This window comes from Neoarius graeffei, chromosome 14 (assembly GCF_027579695.1).
Source record: "Neoarius graeffei isolate fNeoGra1 chromosome 14, fNeoGra1.pri, whole genome shotgun sequence".
NCBI classification, from domain to species: Eukaryota; Metazoa; Chordata; class Actinopteri; order Siluriformes; family Ariidae; genus Neoarius; species Neoarius graeffei.
Genome location: NC_083582.1, coordinates 39,484,353 through 39,507,565, shown reverse-complemented (window position 1 = coordinate 39,507,565; position 23,213 = coordinate 39,484,353). Strand labels below are relative to the sequence as shown.

At 40.8% G+C, this 23,213-nt stretch overlaps 1 protein-coding gene across 2 annotated transcripts in view; it reads left to right on the top strand.

Annotated features, from left to right (window-relative positions):
• abcc3 (ATP-binding cassette, sub-family C (CFTR/MRP), member 3) overlaps positions 1-23,213 on the top strand; it is a 139,911-nt gene that overhangs the window by 61,770 nt on the left and 54,928 nt on the right. For both annotated transcript variants that reach the window (XM_060939630.1, XM_060939631.1), the window contains exons 3-9: positions 2,754-2,879; positions 6,730-6,867; positions 7,822-7,947; positions 8,080-8,141; positions 12,134-12,265; positions 14,588-14,818; positions 19,211-19,388. In XM_060939630.1, the coding sequence (XP_060795613.1) occupies positions 2,754-2,879; positions 6,730-6,867; positions 7,822-7,947; positions 8,080-8,141; positions 12,134-12,265; positions 14,588-14,818; positions 19,211-19,388 (993 nt within the window). The remainder of the gene's footprint in view (positions 1-2,753; positions 2,880-6,729; positions 6,868-7,821; positions 7,948-8,079; positions 8,142-12,133; positions 12,266-14,587; positions 14,819-19,210; positions 19,389-23,213) is intronic.

The following is a 23,213-nucleotide window of genomic DNA, read 5'->3' as shown; positions in this document are numbered from 1 at the left end:
AGAAAAAAAAAAAAAGAAAACACATTTGGAGTCCCCAACAGCATGTGGCAGACTCCCCAAACACATGGAAGAAGATTCTCTGGTCAGATGAGGCTAAAATTTATCTTTTTGACCATCATGGGAAATGCCATGTGTGACGCAAACCCATCACCCTGAGAACACCATTCCTACAGTGAAGCATGGTGGTGGCAGCATTATGCTGTGGGGATGTTTTTCATCTGCAGGGACAGGAAAGCTGGTCAGGACTGAAGGAAAGATGGATGACACTAAATATAGGGCAATTCTGGAGGAAAACCTGTTTGAACCAGACAGAGGTTTGAGACTGGGATGAAGGTTCATGTTCCAGCAGGACAATGACCCAAAACATACTTTTAAAGCTACACTTGAGGGGTTTAAAGGGAAACATTTAAATGTCTTGGAATGGCCTAATCAAAGCCCAGACCTCAATCTAATAGAGAATCTGTAGCATAACTTGAAGATTGCTGTACACCAATGCAACCCGTCTAACTTGAAGGAGTTGGAGCAGTTTTGCCTTGAGGAATGGGCAAAAATCCCAGTGGCTAGATGTGCTAAGCTAATAGAGACATACGGTACAACCCCAATTCCAAAAACGTTGGGATAAAGTACAAATTGTAAATAAAAACGGAATGCAATGATGTGGAAGTTTCAAAATTCCATATTTTATTCAGAATAGAACATAGATGACATATCAAATGTTTAAACTGAGAAAATGTATCATTTAAAGAGAAAAATTAGGTGATTTTTAAATTTCATGACAACAACACATCTCAAAAAAGTTGGGACAAGGCCATGTTTACCACTGTGAGACATCCCCTTTTCTCTTTACAACAGTCTGTAAACGTCTGGGGACTGAGGAGACAAGTTGCTCAAGTTTAGGGATAGGAATGTTAACCCATTCTTGTCTAATGTAGGATTCTACTGTAGTTGCTCAACTGTCTTAGGTCTTTTTTGTCATATCTTCCGTTTTATGATGCGCCAAATGTTTTCTATGGGTGAAAGATCTGGACTGCAGGCTGGCCAGTTCAGTACCCGGACCCTTCTTCTACGCAGCCATGATGCTGTAATTGATGCAGTATGTGGTTTGGCATTGTCATGTTGGAAAATGCAAGGTCTTCCCTGAAAGAGACGTCGTCTGGATGGGAGCATATGTTGCTCTAGAACCTGGATATACCTTTCAGCATTGATGGTGTCTTTCCAGATGTGTAAGCTGCCCATGCCACACGCAATAATGCAACCCCATACCATCAGAGATGCAGGCTTCTGAACTGAGCGCTGATAACAACTTGGGTTGTCCTTCTCCTCTTTAGTCCGAATGACACGGCATCCCTGATTTCCATAAAGAACTTCAAATTTTGATTCGTTTGACCACAGAACAGTTTTCCACTTTGCCACAGTCCATTTTAAATGAGCCTTGGCCCAGAGAAGACGTCTGCGCTTCTGGATCATGTTTAGATACGGCTTCTTCTTTTTTTACACTGTCGAACTCCTTTCTGATATTGCTCCACTATTTGTCGGCGCAGAGTTGGGGGGGGGCGGCACGGTGGTGTAGTGGTTAGCGCTGTCGCCTCACAGCAAGAAGGTCCGGGCTCGAGCCCCGTGGCCGGCGAGGGCCTTTCTGTGCGGAGTTTGCATGTTCTCCCCGTGTCCGCGTGGGTTTCCTCCGGGTGCTCCGGTTTCCCCCACAGTCCAAAGACATGCAGGTTAGGTTAACTGGTGACTCTAAATTGACCATAGGTGTGAATGTGAGTGTGAATGGTTGTCTGTGTCTATGTGTCAGCCCTGTGATGACCTGGCGACTTGTCCAGGGTGTACCCCGCCTTTCGCCCATAGTCAGCTGGGATAGGCTCCAGCTTGCCTGCGACCCTGTAGAACAGGATAAAGCGGCTAGAGATAATGAGATGAGATGAGATGAGTTAGGGGGATTGGTGATCCTCTTCCCATCTTTACTTCTGAGAGCTGCTGCCACTCCAAGATGCTCTCTTTATACCCAGTCATGTTAATGACCTATTGCCAGTTGACCTAATGAGTTGCAATTTGGTCCTCCAGCTGTTCCTTTTTTGTACCTTTAACTTTTCCAGCCTCTTATTGCCCCTGTCCCAACTTTCTTGAGATGTGTTGCTGTCATGAAATTTCAAATGAGCCAGTATTTGGCATGAAATTTCAAAATGTCTCACTTTCGACATTTGATATGTTGTCTATGTTCTATTGTGAATACAATATCAGTTTTTGAGATTTGTAAATTATTGCATTCCGTTTTTATTTACAATTTGTACTTTGTCCCAACTCTTTTGGAATCGGGGTTGTACCTCAAGAGACTTGTAGCTGTAATTGCAGCAAAAGGTGGTTCTACAAAAGTATTGACTGGGGGGGGGGATACCTATGCAAAGTTATAGGCATGCTGTGTAAATCAAATGGTGCTAACCCCCCAAAAATCCATTTTAATTCCAGTTTGTAATGTTACAAAACAGGACAAACACCAGGGGGATGAATACTTTTGCAAGACACTGTAGAGCCAATTTAGTGATTTTGAGTCATCATAATATTCATCTTATTTTCCTCTTGTCTTGATTGTGTGTTGTTGTGTGGTTTTATAAGTGAGCATGAGTTTAAGAAAGATGATATTTAAAATGAAATGCTTCATCATCATGTATTATATTACTCTTTTCAGGATATTACCGTAGGCTTGTGGTCACATGTCTTAACTCTGTCACTGTCTTTTCGTCTGTGTGCAGATTTTTGGCGTTATTTTATGGATCGTGTGTTGGACAGACCTCTTTGCGTCATTCAACGACATGCAGGAGGGGAACCCCAAACCTCCGATATACTTTGTCACTCCTTTAGTGCTTGGCATGACTATGGTAATTTATAGAAATATTTGAACAATGCTGTCATTGCAGAATCAGAATCTGTACGTTAGGGTTGGGCGGTATCCAAATTTTGATACCTTTAAACTGTCTCTGTGTTTTCCCGGGGTATACGGTATTACCGAGAAAAAAATATTTTGTTTCGGCCTACTGTGTAACGTGCGCCTATACCGGCGGACCTTGTCCAGACCTGCGCCTATGCCTCAAATGTACTATTTAAAAGCAGCATAGCAAATTGTGTGCATTGTGGTATGGATTAAGCAGCAAAGCGAATTTTGTGCATTGATGAATGGATTAAGAGATATTTCAAAGCATCACGCAACTCTTCCTTCATCTTGAAAATAGCATTCAACTGTCGTTTACACATGTCTGCGTTGAAACGCCATTTGCAGCACTATTTCACCTACTCCATCAAAAAAAGTACACGATGAGCAGGATCATACCCTTTCAAGCATGGGAAATAAAAAAAAGAAAAGAAAAAGAATCAACCAACGCCCAAGTCCATTTAGACTGCGCGATAAACCATATTCTTCAGCGCAAATGAGGCGAACCTAATTCAAATGCGTGATAGCTGCACAAGGCAAAATCATATGGGCCCACGTCATGCCATGGCGGGGAAATTAATAATCAAATGGCCTTACCTTGCTTAAAACGTTGTCTTGATCACATAACTCCTTACAATTATTCCACTTAAATCCATACGGTTTAACACACCCAACAAAGATAGCAAGCGCATTGCTAATTCCCACCAGAAACCTAACAGTTTACGCTACGATGTTTTCTTCCGTTTCTTCAGTAGATGACATTTCAAACGTTTATTACCCACATCCCAAATGTCATACGTTATATTATTTTACCTTGTTGTTACTCATGTAACCTACTCAAAACACAACTCATTGGAGAGATCTCGTGGAAGTGGAGTACCCCAGGCTATGGTGTGCCTTAGGGGACATATTAGATTTTTTTCGATTTTGCGCGGTCATTTACATTATTGCTGGCTCTTCCTTTTTGTTTGGTTTGAAACCAAAATACTGCCACACTGCCGATGTATTTTTTTTTTTTTTTTTTTGCCACTAACTCGTTATCTTGACTTGCCATCTTTCAACCGCGGTCTCAGTCTCTTGCGAAGCTTTCTGTCTCCAAATGTCACGCAGGGTTGCCATGGTAACGACATAAACAACCTTGCACGCGATGAGAACTTCTTTAGGAAATTGATAGAATTAGTGAAAATACGATCACACAGTTATTCGGGATGATCTTCAATTTATTATTTTATATTATGACCTCATGTACTCCATATTTATTTAGATATTATATATTTTTTTAAAATGACGGTAATGAGACCGATACCGTTGGTACTTTTGGATACCTCGGGATACCTTCTTACCGTAATACCGCCCAACCCTACTGTACGTGCCAAGTACAAAAAGTAAAATACACAAACACTCAACGGCCACTTTCATAGAAACATCTGTACACTTGCTCATTCATGCAATTATCCAAACAGCCAATCATGTGGCAGCAGAGCGATGCATAAAGTCCTGCAGATAGAGGGCAAATGCTTCAGTTTATGTTCATGGAAAAAAATGTGACCAAGCAACATTTTTCTAATCTACGTGTGTCCAGTTTCAGTGAGCTTGTGTCCATTTTAGCTTCAGATCTTTGTTTTTGTCTGACAGAAGTGGAACCCGTTGTGGTCTTTTACTATTGTGGCACATCCACCTCAAGGTTTGGTATGTTATAATTTCTGATATGCATTTTTGCTCACCACAGTTGTAAAGAATTGTGGTTTGAGCCACTGGAGACTTCCTGTCAACTCAAACAAGACTGGTCATTCAAGTCACTTTTGCCCACTATATATATATATATATATATATATATATATATATATATATACATACATACAGGGTGTTTCAAAAAATTTGATATTATTTGAGATGTAAGTATCCCAGAAACCACATAGTCGAGGCAAATGAAACTGAACAGGCTTAATGTTGAGCAATATAAGATTTATTCCTGAAAATTTAAATGAGAAATTCAAAGGTATGTGGATTCCATGAACAATTTCACAAATTTTCAATATTCGCGAACTCTCTTGACTGTCTATTCCGATGCTGGTGGTCGTCCAGATCCTTTTGCCCTGCACAGACAGCCTTCATTTTTTAACTTTTTGTGGCATGTCCAAATCTGCATTGCAGTTGGTGCATTTTTAGAGAATTCTCTCATAAATGCATGCTGCATAGTCTTGTTCGACTATGTTCGAGCGTACTCTAACACACAAAACGCCTTTTCTTTTCTATACCTAAAAAGATAAAAACATTAAACGTAAAATTTTGACCTGTTTCCACACATGCTGTTAAAATTTGAGGTCAACTGAACGAGAATTGGCAAAGTTATTAGACTGTGAAATGAGATCAAATTTTTTTGAAAAACACACACACAGTACTGTGCAGAAGTTTTGCAATGAAATGCTGTAAAACAAAGATGCCTTCAAAAATAATGAAATTAAATGTTTTTATTTTTTTCGCGGTCTGGTTTCCATCAAATCCTGCGCTCTGATTGGCTGGCGAGCCAATTATGGACCCAATTATGGACCTCTGGCGACTCACTCGTTCACAACAACAAACATAGTAGCAATTTTTGTCAACGTTTATTTTCGCATTTCTCAGGAGAATAGCATTAATTTTACAGCATGGATAGCGATAACAACAGTCTTCACAGCAAAAGCGAGTTTTACTACCCTGAGAAAGACAAAATAAAAGAAAACATTTCAGGAGAAAGCTAAAAACCTGTAACTGCTGCCAACGCCGAGCAAAAACATGGCTGAATCCTGAATGATTCAATTTTGTATAAATAGGGGACTACATAGGTGGCAAAATGTTTTTTTTTTTTCCTGCCATGGAAGTGCACTTGTATACCGAGGAGGAAGCAATTTGCATTACAGCCGTGAATGAGGATTCAAAATGGCGGCTCGGCTCGGTTTTCCCTTTCGGGCGCTCTCCTTTTCTGTTAGAATTTGGTAAAGAAAAAAATAAATATATTATTTACCAGCTTAAGGTCGGTCCGTGTGGTGAAATATCGTGACCTCGGCCTTGAATACTGACCTCGGCCCGGAGGGCCTCGCTCAGTACTTTCAAGACCTCGGTCACAGTATTTCACGATACGGACCTCCCAGCTGGTAAATAACATATGTACATTAAAAAATACCATAAAGATCAGTAATCAGTAATGCATGAAAAAAGTCAGTGTTTGGGGTGAGACGACCCTTTGCTTAAAAAATAATCGTAGTCTCAGGTACAGTGTGCAGTTTTATAAGGAAATGAACTGTAGGTTTTACTGAGCATCTTACAGAACCAGCCACAGTTCTTCTGCCTTCATTATGTTTTTGTCTGAAAAGCATCTCTTATGTAATATGCTGCTTTCTTTACTTACATACAAACATTTTTCTTTTAATATTTAATTTTGTGCTGGAAGACTAATGTTTGAAATCTAAAATGGTTTTGTTCTGGTTCCATCATGTGGAAGTCATAAAATAAAAGTCTGTAACAAAGCGTATGTTAAAAAAAAATAATAAGGTGCCTAAGACTTTCATATATCCGCATGGTTTTATGCGTTCCTCTGCTGCTGCCACATGATTGGTTGTTTGGGCTAACAGCATGAATGTGCAGGTGTATAGATGTTCCTAATAAAGTGACCAGTGCATGTCAATGTGTGATGTATTCTGTTCAGTGTAATATCAATATAGTAATAATGTAAAACCAGGCTTTGCCTTTCCTACTGAACCCAATACATATGTATTTGTATGTGATACTGACTCATCCCGCTGTCCCTCTCTTTCTGACAGCTTTTAGCCACTTTTCTTATCCAGTTTGAGCGTCTGAAAGGGGTGCAGTCCTCTGGAGTGCTTTTTATATTTTGGACCATCTCTGTACTGTGTGCCATCGTGCCTTTCCGCTCGAAGATCCTTTTGGCCCGCTATAAGGTTCGCATCAATTTGTTTTTTTGTCAGCACCGAAAGCACGCTTGTGGCTTGAATGAAAAATATTACAGTTGTGCTTGTTCATATAAGCTGGCAAAACCGAGCTGTAGCTTTCCCAGAAAATATTTACTTTATGCTTCTTCTCATACTTTTCTCCTTTATCTCACAACTTTAATTAAAGCCCTTGTCAACTTAAAGTACTCAGTTTGCTTCTTATCTACAGTTCTCTGGTACATTTACTATCAACTGCAAAAGAAAGATCGGTGTGGGTGTTTTCAGTTGACATATTTTTGCATCTGGTAGCAATTTTTAGGATTCTGTAGATACCGTTTTTGCAGTAGTTTATCTGTGGTTATGATCAGTAATTATGTGTTATGTTTTTTTTTTTTTTTTCAGCGAGGAACATAACAGAACTTAGTGGCTTATGATCGCTGCGATGTTTCACAGGCACTTTAAATATCTGTGCTTCGTGCTGTAAAAGATATGAAAAGCAAAATGCATAAAACCAAACTTTTTGGTGCTTTCAAAAAACACCATGCCCCTCGAGCTATGCACAACATGCACCCTGCTGCACTTTTGCCATTTTTAGAGTAAGAAGAATAAACGCATTTCAAACCATCCCTTGCTTTCATTCCTAAAGTCATTTAAAAAAAATCTCAATTCTTAAAGCTTATTATGTGACAGAACTGCTTAGTTATCAAATCTGATTGGCCAGAAGGTATAGCCCAGGCCAGAAAAAGTTCCAGGCCGGTGTAATGGACATTTATTTTTGCATCAGCGAATATTTTTGCCTTGAATGAAGAAAAAATCCCAGTGATTTGTATGAACTATCTTAAAAAAAAAGGAACGTCAGGCATTGGGTAGTGTGAAGAGCAGGAAGAGAAGGACGTCCTTGTGTTTGAACTACTGCTAATAAGTGTGATTGCTGAATGAGAACCTATTTCTTTTTTTATTCAGGGTAAGATTGATGACCAACTGCGTTTCACAACGTTTTACATGTATTTTGGCCTCGTAGTGGCAGAGCTCATTCTTTCCTGCTTCAATGAGAAGCCTCCACTCTTCTCCAACGTGGTCACAGATCCTGTAAGTGTGGGTGTGTGGGGAGAGGTAGCGGGTGGCGAATTGGGACTGTTAATTTGGTCAATTAGTTTTAATCATGCAGGTTCAAGTAATGCGCATGCTAAAGTGTCCATACTCGTTTTATTTCTTTTCCAGAATCCATGTCCAGAATCATCTGCTGGCTTCCTCTCAAGAATGACCTTTTGGTGGTTTACAAGGTAGAAACCATGTTTAATCTGGGCCATAGGTTTACATCAGTGTAGTGTGGAAATGGATGAAGTCAAATACTTTATTCTTTCTCTCTTGTTTTATGCTAGTAATTGTGCTTGACATTCTGTATAGACTACGCGATCAAATTTAACCTCCTAAGGCCCAAGCTGTTTTTTTTACATGCATTTTTTATTTCTCTTTGCTATGTGGGCTCATTAGAACCTGATTAGAATAGAAACTAAGCATCATCTTTTGATAAGATGTACTTTTAGAGAAAAAGTATGTCCACATATGTGGATTCTTCTTCCGAATTTCCATAAAGTGCTGTCCACGCATGTGACCGCTAAGCCCTAGGAGGTTAATTATAAATCACTCAGTACTGATTTCTGTGTTACTGGTAGAGTTAATCACTGTAATGATTAATTGTATCAGCAGTGTCAAAGTAGAGTGCAAGTATTACTGGGCATTGCTATTGCAGCTTAAATAGAGACATGATCTACAGACATTAGCATTTATTGTCACAGAGGCTGGGATGGATATTACCCATTAACCAGCTAACCATGACCTCCGAGTAGGAAAAGCGCAGAGGTGGTATAATTCCACTACATAAAAACCTGTAGCTCAGTGTTTTTATGCCAGTATCGAAATAGCTGCCCATAAACTTATTTGTTTTTAATTTGCATGCAACTAGTGGCATGATTGTCCATAGGTGCATTTGAAACGGGGAAACTGCTGCCTCAGGATGATGTCTAACAAGACAGAGAGACATCACGGACCATTCGAAACTGATCAAACTCTTGTTTCCTGTCTTCTAATGGCCCTTTTCCACTACCCTTTTTCAGCTCACTTCAGCTCGCTTCAGCTCACTTCAGCCCGACACGGCTCGCGTTTCGACTACCAAAAACCAGCACGACTCAGCTCGTTTCAGCCCTGCTTAGCCCCTAAAACTCGCACCGTTTTGGAGTGGGGCTGAAGCGAGCCAAAGCGAGCCGAGTGAGGCTGGGGGCGTGAGCAGACACTCCCCTGTGCACTGATTGGTGAGGAGGCGTGTCCTCACATGCCCACACACGCCCCGCGAGCGCGCTGGGATCTGTAAACACTGCAAACCCGGAAGGAGAAGAATTACGAATTACGAGAATTTCTGAAGCCTTATGCGCCTCGCCTCATCTATACGCTCTTGCCAGTATCTGTCCGCGTTGTCGGTGACAACAAGCCACAGCACCAAGACCAGCAACACTAACGACTCCATGTCCTCCATGTTTATTGTTTACTATTCGGGTCGTGAGACTACCGCTTAAAAGCTCACTGATGTCACTGTTTGCGCTGCTTAACGACATCACCTGACGTCCACCCACTTTCGCTAACTCCACCCAATGTGTCCACCCACTTCTAGCCAGCACGGTTCAGCGCGGTTGTAGTCGAAATGCAACTCCAACAGCCCCGCTCAGCCCGACTCAGCACGGCACGGCTCAGCCCGACTCAGCCGCGTTTGTAGTGGAAAAGCGGCATAAGATGCCTTTGAACTGCCCCAGTTGACGGCAGCATCAATGTATTCCTGATGCTGCCGGTTACCCATAAATCTGTGTGGCAGCTCCCTCAAGCAATGGAATTTTTTTTTTTTTAAGTTAGCAGAGCAAACTTCAGAGAAAGTGTTTTTGTATGCAAACATAAGTTGTGGTGCTTTTTTCCACTTAGAGTTTCGAAAAGTTAGAGAGAATAAACATTTAAATAATATTGTCTGGCGTTGAGTGGTATATCAGATGTATTCCATTCAGCTATCATGAGTGGTTGAGTCGAAGATGAGTTCAATATCATGCTAGCTGAATGGATTATATCTGATGTACCACAAAAAAAGCCAGCCAGTATTATCATTATTATACATCCACATTCCTTTTGGGTGTTCAACACATCTTCGTCTTTCAAAATTCTCTCAAAAGCTTCCATATTTAAAGAAGCAAACCTGGTGGCTATGTTTGTTTACCAGTTGTCACAGTCGCTCGCTCACGCGGAAGTTTTACGTCTCCAACGTGTGACATCATGTTGTCTTGACAACCGTGCAGTATCGTAAACCATATTCAATGCTCATTCTCTTTTGGGTGGAGTGATGTAATACACGCATGATAAGCGATATGCTAACAATATTGCATGCTATCAAACCAAATGAATGAAACCTGCTAGAAGGGAATAGAACACGTGGTTTTATTTCATTGAAAAAATGTCCTGTATGTAAAATAATGTACTCTCTCAAACCCTGTGGCTGTAACCAAATAAATTTGTTTGATATGATTTATGAGGCATCTGTTAGCCATCGATACATGGCTTGCTGATGTCATACGTGACTATAAATGCTCTCTTACAAGGTCGTTTGAAGCGAATGTCCTTAGACAGAAGATGCCTTTAGTTGAACGTCCTGCCTTATACGTAAGACACCGGTCAATTACGGCAGCGAGGCAACAAGGCAGCAACCTTCTGTTTCAACCACAGCTCCGAAAGTGTCAGCTAAATGACCAAAAGTGAACCTAATACAAAAACAAAGTTCAAAAGCTTATATTTAACCTATCCTGTTGAAAAAAAAAAATCAGTAACCAACCACCAAATACTGCCGTTCACCTCCCTGAATATAGCTTTAACTTTTGTTCTAGTACTGATTATGCTGATGATAGTTTATTTCAAACGTGTAAACAAACAATGAATAAATAAGCAGATAACAAGAAATGCAAAACAGCATTTGCAACAAGAACACGTAAAAAGCCACTAAATTAGAAAATAAACCTTAAATAATATAGGTAATAATAATGTATTAAAATCAAAACAAAAGAAAACAAGACAAAAATACAAACAAGGACGCACTAAGCAGTTTTGAGTTTACATGTCCGAAAAGGAGTGGGCTGAAGTAAAAACTTATTTAATACCACCCCTCTACTTTAGTCAATATAAATTGATTATCGAGCTTCCTTATATATATATATATATATATATATATATATATATATATATATATATATATATGAGTGATTCCACGCTTATGGGTACTGAAATGGGGACATGAACTTATTCACCTAAAACCATTTCTTTTTTTTTACCATCAGGTCACAAAACATGTAATCTTTAATGAATGATGTGTTAAAAGATAACTTTAATTTCCTGAGATGTAATAAAAACATATTTATATGCCAAAGTCAAGCCTATGAGTTCCAAAATGATGTCTGTTACATTACTTCTGTTACGATTGTCCATCTCGCGTCTGTTACAAATTAATTACAATCTAGCTATATACCATGTTAATCTTATTGAAAGAATGTGTATGTTTATTCTACTACACATGTTTATTAATTATATTTGCTAAAACATCACCTTCCTATGTTTCAAAAAGTAATTCTACATTGTTAAAATTGAGAATATATATGTCCACAACACTTCTGTTACGTTCTGACTTTGGCATATAAATATGTTTTTATTACATCTCAGAAAATTAAAGTTATCTTTTAACATATCATTCATTAAAGATTACATGTTTTGTGACCTGATGGTAAAAAAAAGAAATGGTTTTAGGTGAATTTTTAAAAATAAGTTCATGTCCCCATTTCAGTACCCATAAGCGTGGAATCACTCATATATATATATATATATATATATATATATATATATATATATATATATATATATATATACACTGTATATTACTCATTACTTCAACTATTCAGATATCCATTCTCTATGACTATATCATATAATTAATTAATTATGATGTAAATAAACAGCTCTTTAGCTTTTCTAGTTTTACGCCTCGTCTTTTCAAAACCACTCAGCTATAAGAATCATATTTTATTCAAATAGTCAGAATATGAGAAGTTACTCTACTGTTAAATCTTCAGTGTGCATGAATGTATAATCTCCTTTGAGTGTCTAAACTCAATCCTTCATATGACGTATTAAACTTGACCTTGTTTTTTGCTTATTTGGTGAACGTGTGGGTCTCATATGTGTTTCTGTTTCCCAGCATGGCAATAAAAGGCTACAAATCTCCGCTGGAAAACAAAGACTTGTGGTCCTTGAACAAGGAGGACACCTCAGAGGTGGTGGTACCCAAACTCCTCAAGGAATGGGAAGTGGAGAAATGTAAAATACAAAGGTATGCTGAGGCTCAGTGCTGTCTGCGTAGAGTGGAGGTGTTTGAGAGTCGGCTCTCTGGATACAGATGGCTTCAAGATCACACTTGCTGATAAACCATACAACTATATGAAAAACCCAACACATTTTTATTGTTTTACAGCCTAGAAATTCCTTTAATTCTGAGTGTACTGCATGTCATGAATGTACATAAAGTTCATGACACATGGATAAATGGAAAGAATATGGCCACGGCTTTGCCAAAATGAAAGTGACTACTGTAGATAAGGAGGGCTTTAGTTATAGAAGCAACCAAGAGGCCAAGGGTAACTCTGAATGAGCTGAAGAGATCCACAGATCAGATGGGAGAAGCTGTTCACAAGACAAGGCGACCACAGCTTAGATACTCCACAAAGCTGGGCTTTATGGAAGTGTTGCATTGGGACAATGCATTACATCTGGCAAGACCGTCCATGCAGTGAAGCTTGGTGGTGGTAGCATTCGGGTGCAGGGATGTGTTTCTTCTGCAAGGACTAGGAAACTGTTGAGTGCAAGATGGATGTAGCCAACTACAGGGCAGTCCTAGTAGAAAACCTGCTCAAGTCAGCTAGAGACTTGAGGCTGGGGTAGAGGTTCACCTTGCAATTTGACTAAGCATACTGCCAAAGTTGATCTGGCAACTTGTCCAGGGTGTACCCCGCCTCTCGCCCATAGTCAGCTGGGATTAGGCTCCAGCTTGCTTGCGACGCTGCACAGGATAAGCGGTTACGGATAATGGATGGAATACTGCCAAAGTGGGCGGCACGGTGGTGCAGTGGTTAGCACTTTCACCTCACAGCAACAAGATTCTGGGTTCAAGCCCAGTGGCCGACGAGGGCCTTTCTGTGTGGAGTTTGTATGTTCTCCCCATGTCTGCATGGGTTTCCTCTGGGTGCTCCGGTTTCCCCCACAGTCCAAAGACATGCAGGTTAGGTTAACTGGTGGCTCTAAATTGACCATAGGCGTGAATGTGAGTGTGAATGGTTGTCTCTGTGTGTCAGCCTTGTGATGATCTGGCAACTTGTCCAGGGTGTACCCCGCCTTTCGCCCGTAGTCAGCTGGGATAGGCTGCAGCTTGCCCGCGGCCCTGCTACAGATAATGGATGGATGGATGGAATACTGCCAAAGTTATCTTAGAGTAGTTCAAAACCAAGAACCTGAGATTTACTAACAATCTCCATCCAATCTGACAGTGCTTTAACAATTTTCTCAAGAAGAACGAGCCAAAAGTGCACATCAAGATTCACATGTGGAAGGCGGCTAGAGACAATGCGGCTATAAATACAGCCAAAGTTGGGTCTACCAAGCGTTCACCCAATGGAAATCCTATTTCAAATGATTGAAATAGTTTATCAAGCTTGAAGACAGAAAGGCTTGAGTGGCTTTGCTGTACTTTTGATTTCACATTCAGTGAGAAAGTCAGATGAAAGTCGAAGCCTGGGAAAATGCTGTCTCACTTCAGATTTGACTGACTTTCATCTCTTTCCAGTGCAGTTTGCTTAGCACTGCTTGAGCAAAGACGGTTGCAACTCTTTAGGGGGATTTCTTATTTGCTTCTTGGCACTTGTTTTGTTTTTATCTGTGGTGGTAGGAAAATGTCTACCTTTTCTTGTGGTCACAATATAATTTTGTGTAAACATGCCTTTGGTTTTAAAATCAAGTTAGGTGTACTTGACACTCCCGTCAACTTTAGCCCATATAACTGCTGCAACGTTCCTCTTTCTCTTTTATAACTGAACTTTTCTGTTCTCTGCTTAGCAATGTCAAGTTGTGCCCTTGCAAACATTTCTGATATTGAATTTTATCATGCCTTATCAGGCCACCAGCAATTAAAAACCCTTTTGTCCAGTGCACTTGCACCTGCTCCAACGTTCTGAACCTCCTTTAGATATGCAGTTGACTACTACTGACTTCACTACTGCTAGATATATTGTATACACAGGCTTTTTTTTTTTATTGTGAAGACTCAGTTTTTAAAATCACATACAAGGTAAAAAATTCTTCATGTGAAAAGGATGCAAAAACGTAACTGGAAATATCCTTGTTCTTCCCATAAAATGTTCATTACACACACGATTCAGTATATAGAGGAAATAGAGTTGTGAAGCACATAAAAAAAAGACTAAGATTTCATGTGCTATTTCAATCTTTTGAAACAGTTGCAAAGAAAATTGCCAAACGTTGCCATGGCATTTTTACAAGAAAATGTTAATGTGTGAAAAAAAAAAAAAAACACCACAATTACAAGCTAAGCAGTTCTACTGAAAGCATTTCATAACCGCTGTTCTGTGAATAACTCCAACAGGTCTGCACAGGAAATGAATGGACAGGCTGTATACTCTAAAGCTGAGGCAGAGCGCAACCATGTGGACGTAAATCCTGAGGAAGTAGAAGTGCTGCTCTCCAAGAAGAAGGAATCACGGCAGCCATCGTTCCTGTACGCCCTAATCAGAGCCTTTGGGCCCTACTTTCTCATCGGCTCAGCCTTCAAGCTGCTACAAGATATCATTGTCTTCATCAATCCTCAGCTGCTCAGGTGAAAAGCAGGGGCGCCATATGGCATAGAGGACCATTAATGTATGACAGGAAAGAGAGCAGTGTTTGAACTGTTACAGCTACTTCCTGAAAGGCAGAAGTGATAGTGTTTTATCAGCCTTATCTTGGAGTTATATAATCAGTGGCTGTCAGCAGCTCTGTAGCATTGCTGGGTTTCCTGCGATGCTGCTATCTGCTTAAATAGATATTAGTGTTGCATCAGTGCGGACTAATGAAGTGGCACAGTTAGGAGGGAACAGATGTTGCAACACTGTATGAGTACTTGAACATGATTGGGTATTGTGTGGATTGTGGGAAATAACAGCCTGCATGGTGTTCATGCTGCTGGCTGTTGACTTTATTCCTTTGACCCCATCTACGTATGTTTACTCATGTTTACCTTTAACTTGTTTGCTTGACGTAAATACAGAGCTGCGTATGCCATTAATTAAATTAATTCAATAATTAATTTAAGTAAATAATTAAATGGTCTGCATGAACACAATGCTAGCTTGTCCTCTGCTGCTATTTCTTCTTGGTTGTCCCCACCATCCATAAGCTGATAGGGAAGTTGAGTCATTTGCAAAGCAAATGTCATATGCAAAAATTGTTTCATCTTGGCTGATTCCATTCCAAAGACATTTGTGAAAGTCTGATCAAGTTTATCAGGCTTGTTTACAGCTCTTTATTTTCTACTGTAAACGCATTTTCATATACCGTAGAATAGAATGCCTTTATTGTCACTGCACAAACATACAATGAAATTTAGTTCGTCATAGGAGAGCAAAGTCGCTGCGTACATGCGCGCTGCCACTCTTGGGCACTTCAGCCCAAGGCCGTCCCATGTTAACCTAACTGCATGTCTTTGGATTGTGGGGGAAACCCACGTAGACATGGGGAGAACATACAAACTCCACACAGAAAGGCCCCCGTCAGCTGCTGGGCTCGAACCCAGAACCTTCAGCTGACTATGGGTGAGAGGCGGGGTACACCCTGGACAAGTCGCCAGGTCATCGCAGGGCTGACACAGAGACAAACAACCATTCATGCTCACGTTCACACCTACGGTCAATTTAGAGCCACCAATTAGCCTAACCTGCATGTCTTTGGACTGTGGGGGAAACCGGAGCACCCGGAGGAAACTCACGCGGACACGGGGAGAACATGCAAACTCCGCACAGAAAGGCCCCCGTCAGTTGCTGGGCTTGAACCCAGAACCTTCTTCCTGTGAGGCGACAATGCTAACCACTTACACCACATACTAAGAAAATACCAAAAACAGAAAAACTTGCTGATTCATATTTCATGGAGGTCGAAAAGCAAACTCATGAACTTTCTAAAGTCGAACATGTTAGTTATGTCTTCAGTCAAAGTTTTCAGTTAAATTGGTGAAAATTATCTTTTCAAAGATGGGACCACTTTTTCACAGAGAAGAATTATGGCTATTTGTATTTTACCAGCATAGTCAAGCTAAACGCACTAACCACACAAGTGCTGGCACATGGATAACCCAAAAACGAAAGCACAAATAATCAGAAATGATTCTGTCTGTATTGTGCCAGTATTTAAAGCTTGATTAAAACCATTTCATATTTTTGGTAAAACTTTCCACATGTCTGTCTCATCCTAAGACTTTTATTATTAGAGTGTAATAATTTGTACTTTTGAATACGTTCACCGTCCACTTTATTAGGAACGCATGTATACCTGCATATTCATGCCATTAACCGATTCACAGTGCATAAAATCATACAGATACAGGTCAAGAGCTTTAGTTCATGTACAGTGGTGCTTGAAAGTTTGTGAACCCTTTAGAATTTTCTATATTTCTGCATAAATATGACCTAAAACAGCATCAGATTTTCACACACGTCCTAAAAGTAGATAAAGAGAACCCAGTTAAACAAATGAGACAAAAATATTATACTTGGTCATTTATTTATTGAGGAAAATGATCCAATATTACATATCTGTGAGTGGCAAAAGTATGTGAACCTTTGCTTTCAGTATCTGGCGTGACTCCCTTGTGCAGCAATAACTGCAACTAAACGTTTGCGGTAACTGTTGATCAGTCCTGCACACCGGCTTGGAGGAATTTTAGCCCATTCCTCCATACAGAACAGCTTCAACTCTGGGATGTTGGTGGGTTTCCTCACATGAACTGCTCGCTTCAGGTCCTTCCACAACATTTCGATTGGATTAAGGTCAGGACTTTGACTTGGCCATTCCAAAACATTAATTTTATTCTTCTTTAACCATTCTTTGGTAGAATGACTTGTGTGCTTAGGGTCGTTGTCTTGCTGCATGACCCACCTTCTCTTGAGATTCAGTTCATGGACAGATGTCTTGACATTTTCCTTTAGAATTCGCTGGTATAATTCAGAATTCATTATTCCATTAATGATGACAAGCCGTCCTGGCCCAGATGCAGCAAAACAGGCCCAAACCATGATACTACCACCACCATGTTTCACAGATGGGATAAGGTTCTTATGCTGGAATGCAGGGTTTTCCTTTCTCCAAACATAATGCTTCTCATTTAAACCAAAAAGTTCTATTTTGGTCTCATCCGTCCACAGAACATTTTTCCAATAGTCTTCTGGCTTGTCCACGTGATCTTTAGCAAACTGCAGACGAGCAGCAATGTTCTTTTTGGAGAGCAGTGGCTTTCTCCTTGCAACCCTGCCATGCACACCGTTGTTGTTCAGTGTTTTCCTAATGGTGGACTCATGAACATTAACATTAGCCAATGTGAGAGAGGGCTTCAGTTGCTTAGAAGTTACCCTGGGGTCCTTTGTGACCTCGCCGACTATTACATGCCTTGCTCTTGGAGTGATCTTCGTTGGTCGACCACTCCTGGGGAGGGTAACAATGGTCTTGACTTTCCTCCATTTGTACACAGTCTGTCTGACTGTGGATTGGTGGAGTCCAAACTCTTTAGAGATGGTTTTGTAACCTTTTCCAGCCTGATGAGCGTCAACAACGCTTTTTCTGAGGTCCTCAGAAATCTCCTTTGTTGGTGCCATGATACACTTCCACAAACATGTGTTGTGAAGATCAGACTTTGATAGATCCCTGTTCTTTCAATAAAACAGGGTGCCCACTCACACCTGATTGTCATTCCATTGATTGAAAACACCTGATTCTAATTTCACCTTCAAATTAACTGCTGATCCTAGAGGTTCACATACTTTTGCCACTCACAGATATGTAATATTGGATCATTTTCCTCAATAAATAAATGACCCAGTATAATATTTTTGTCTCATTTGTTTAACTGGGTTCTCTTTATCAACTTTTAGGACTTGGGTGAAAATCTGATGATGTTTTAGGTCATATTTATGCAAAAATATAGAAAATTCTAAAGGGTTCACAAACTTTCAAGCACCACTGTATTGGTGGTGATAAACACCAGAATCAGGAAAAAAAATTATATATTTGAATGTGGAATAGTTGTTTGTGATCTCCTGGGATTTTCACACAGAACAGTCCGTAGCATTTATAAACGAGACCGTCAGTGACGGCGTAGCTCACTCCGGCCCTGTAAGAAATCAGATCTGGGTAGAAGTTCACCCTAGGTTCATGCCAGAAAGAATCAAAATCAGTGAAGAATTGAGGGAGAAGAAGCGATTTGTGTGGGAACTGCTCGTTAGGGCTTAATTACTCCATATCTTCATTATTAATTGCAATTATGCAAATTTAGGTAGAAGCTATATGCACCCTAGGCAGACCTACCTTCCTGCCAAAAAGAATCAAAATCGGTAAAGAACTAAGAAAGAAAAGCAATTTTCGTGAAATTCGGATGACGCCGGACAGACAACGCATGACGGCATAAGCTCATCACCTGTTGGTCGGATGAGCTAATAATAGTGGAAAAAAACAAAAACAAACGACATCCTGTCAGTGGCAGTTCTAAGCCTTGTTGATGCGAGAGGTCAGAGGGGAAAGGCAACGCTGGTTTGAACTGACAGGAAGTCTACGGAAACCCAAATAACCACTCTTTACAACCGTGGTAAGCAAAAAGCATTTCATATCGCACATGTTGAACCAATAGCAAAAGACCACACTGAGTTACAATACTGTCAGCTAAGAACAGGAAGTTTGCCACGGGGCCATTGAAACTGGACAGTTTGAAGATTTGAAAAACATCACGTGACCTTTTTTTCTTCAGCTGTGCAATGAATAGTCACATATTTTACACTTACTGGAAAAATTCAAGAACTGATTTTAGACTTTTATTATAAGTGATGGTTTTTTTTCCTCTTCTCTTAGTGCAGGCTGGTGTGTTTAAAATATTTGTTGGTCATAATCTCCTGTATGTTACTGATGCATTGGGTAGAGATTAAGTTGAACATGCCTGTAACGTCATTATGCCGCTCATTGTGACTGTCAGGATGCTGATTAAGTTCACCAAAGAGAAGAATGTGCCGTCTTGGTGGGGCTTCGCTCTGGCCTTCCTCATGTTTGGCTGCGCTCTGCTACAGACACTCATCCTGCACCAGCACTTTCAGTACTGCTTCGTTACAGGCATGAGGCTGCGCACAGCTATCATCGGTGCCATCTACAGAAAGGTACACACACTTACACACACACACACCCTGCTTACTGATGTTAATGATAAACTCACAAAAATTCTTGCTTAATTGAATCACATTTTTCCACTAATAATGTACAAAGCCAATGTTTGTGGAATAATCCAAGGCAAGAATGAAGACTCTTGTTGAACTACAGAACAAAATGTCAGTCATGCCAGATGTTAATCTGCGCTTTAACTGCTCTGACCCATCAGGTCAGACTACTTTTAAAACATCAAAAGCCTGTGGGATTGACTATTTGCCGTAAATAGAGTCAGAGTGGTGTGTCATAACTTTGGTGAATGCATGAGTAATGACAAAGGAAGCTGTCCTGGTGTGTGAAGGGATAGGTGTGGACCATTTGCTCACGTACTGTGCACTTTTACCCAGTAATGTGGAATTGTGTTAACGCAGATGAAGATACGCCTCCTTGATATACACACCACGTTTACAGAGAGATGAAACATAAAAAAGATGTTGCTTTGAAGAGAATTTGAGAATTAACCTGACTAATCCAATCTACTTCCAAAACAGAAGGGAGTTAGCTGGTTTTAATGGTGTTTAATGGTTTGGAGTGCAGTTTTAACAAAGGAAAATGTAGAACCCAGATGAGTTATTCAGTAATAGATAATGGCATACTGAAGGTACACTGAGAGGATTAGGACACTTCTGAACGTGAAGCAATGGGAAGTTGTAATGATGACTAAAGTAATTAGTGTAGATAGGGTCCGGTCTTTGTATTGATGAAAGGCTGTATAATGTAGTGCAATAGAATGTTTTATTCCAATTTACAGTAAATAACAGTTTTGACCTTTATACTAACGTGTATGCACTGACATGTTGTGCTGTGTCACGTAAGTGAGTCAGATTTGCACCACTTGCATCACTTGTTATAATTTACCCAATACAGTGTTTCCCATAGGTCTGAAGGAAACCTAGGAGAAGGACTGGGTTTGGTGGTGAGGGTTGATAGAGTTGTGGTGACCTGTTTGTCAAGTTTTTGTCTTTACTCATTAGTTTATTTTGGGTTACTGCTGCTCTACTCTCTCTTCTGACTCTGAACCAAAATGCACACCGTCTTTTTTGTTTTCTGTGTACTACATTCCCCTCTGAAAGTACTGGAGCGGCAAGGCCACTTCTTTTGTTTTTACTATACACTGAAGACATTTGGGTTAGAGATCAAAAGATGAATGTGAGATGTCACGTTCGAAGTTGTTTAACACATCTAGATGTAAATATCACGAAAATGAAAGCTGAAAGTGTGATCCTTCATCTCATGTTTATCTTTTGATCTCAAGCCTACTGAAAATGTCTTCAGTGTATAAGAATTGGGGCGGCACGGTGGTGTAGTGGTTAGCACTGTCGCCTCACAGCAAGAAGGTCCTGGGTTCGAGCCCAGTGGCTGGCAAGGGCCTTTCTGTGCGGAGTTTGCATGTTCTCCCCGTGTCTGCGTGGGTTTCCTCCGGGTGCTCTGGTTTCTCCCACAGTCCAAAAAACATGCAGGTTAGGCTAATTGGTGCCTCTAAATTGACCGTAGGTGTGAATGTGAGTGTGAATGGTTGTTTGTCTCTGTGTCAGCCCTGCAATAACCTGGCGACTTGTCCAGGATGTACCCCGCCTCTCGCCCATAGTCAGCTGGGATAGGCTCCAGCTTGCCTGTGACCCTGTAGAACAGGATAAGCAGCTATAGATGATGGATGGATAAGAATTGGCCTTGCTGTCCCAATACTTTTGGAGGAGACTGTCTATCAGGGCAGGAGAAACGATAAATCCATTATCTAACTCACAAGACAAAAGAAATCCCGGTGTCTTTACAAAATTCCATGTTTTGGTGGCTCAGAAAATTGTAGCTAACTTATAGCCAGCTTAAAGGTAGACTGCCTTTCAGATTTTTCAAGTGTAGATCTTAAAAAGAATTTTCCCCGACACCCAATTATTTTTGTTTAGTAGACCGAAAGCTACTGTATTTGAACTGTGGGTGGTAAAAGAGAGCAACTGGACTTGCTTGAAGATTCTTGAAGATGTTTCACCTCTCATCCGAAAGGCTTCTTCAGTTCTGTCTGACTAACAGGGAGTATCAGGTATTTATCCTCTCATGGATGGATGAAAAGCAATCCTAAGGTGTCATTGAGTCATCCTGTTGGCGTGGGTCACTGGGGGCTGGGTGTGAATGGCCTAGAGTCTCGTTGGGATGATCAATGGATAGTTGGTTCTCTCTTGCCCCTTTTCCACCAAAGCAGTTCCAGGCTGGTTCGGGGCCAGTGCTTAGTTTGGAACCGGGTTTTCTGTTTCCACTGACAAAGAACTGGTTCTGGGGCCAGAAAAACCAGTTCCAGGCTAGCACCAGCTCTTTGCTGGGCCAGAGGAAAGAACCGCTTACGTCGGGGGGGGGCGGAGTTGTTAAAGGAACAGTCCACCGTATTTCCATAATGAAATATGCTCTTACCTGAATTGAGACGAGCTGCTCCGTACCTATCCGAGCTTTGCGCGACCTCCCAGTTAGTCAGACGCAGTCCGACGTGCTGTCACTCCTGTTAGCAATGTAGCTAGGCTTAGTATGGCCAACGGTATTTTTTGGGGCTGTAGTTAGATGTGACCAAACTCTTCCGCGTTTTTCTTGTTTACATAGGTTTATATGACCAGTGATATGAAACAAGTTCAGTTAAAAAAAATTGAAACGTAGCGATTTTCTATGCTATGGAAAGTCCGCACTATAATGACAGGCGTACTAACACCTTCTGCGCGCTTTGGCAGCGCATTGATATCGGAGCTCAGAACAACCGCTTCACAGGCACATGGCTCAAAACAGAAGAGCCAGTTCCTCAGGCCAGGACTCTGCTGTCTATCTTCATCTTAACAACAAAGGACACTCATTTCAGGATTGCAACGTACGCATTTTAGCCAGAGAGGATCGTTGGTATGAGCGAGGAGTTAAAGAAGCCATTTTTGTCAACCTGGAACGGCCATCTCTGAACAGAGGTGGTGGTCTAAGACATCATTTATCAGCCACCTACAATGCAGTCCTTAGCACACTTCCCAGACAACTGAATGCACACCAAAACCCAGCTGTTTTCAGTGACTCACAAGAGGACCGAGAGAACCAACTATCCATTGATCATCCCAACGACTCTCTAGGCCTGGCCTTGCCAACATGGTGCCCGCGGGCACCAGGTAGCCCGCTGGGAGGCGCCCGCGATGGAAGTTCTAAAACTAGCCAGTGACTGCTGCACTGTTCAAATCATATTTGGTAATCTTTAAAAAAATATTATTTTTATCATTTTCATGTTTTAAGATGCCTTGAAGTTTAATCCAGAAGTATTTTCTAAAAATCCCCCTAACATTTTTAAAATTAAAATAGAAGCCTAATGTAGATAATTTTCTTTGCCGGGTCAAAGTTTAGCCTACTATGCCAATGCGCCAACTCCCCTTTGCATTCAGTCCTCAGTCATTAGCCCGCCAGTGGATAGAGATCAACACAGTGCGAGAAGTTGTAAATTTTCTGTAAAGGCAGTTTTGTAAAAGTGTTTAAACTTGATGTCGGAGAGCAAGAAAAAGAAGACTTACCACTTTCAGGATGAATGGGAGAAAGAGTTCTTCTTTACTCAAGTTGGTGAACATTGTGTGTGTCTGATCTGTGGAGCAGCCGTAGCCTTGGCTGAGAGACACAATGTGGAGAGACATTTTTCTACATGCCACAGAGCGTTTGATGCTAGCTACCCTCCAGGCAGCGCATTACGTGCTCAAAAGACTCGTGGCCTCAAAGCAGCTTTGGGCAGACAACAGTCTTTTTTCACCAAGCCTGCAAAGCAATCAAAAGCGGCT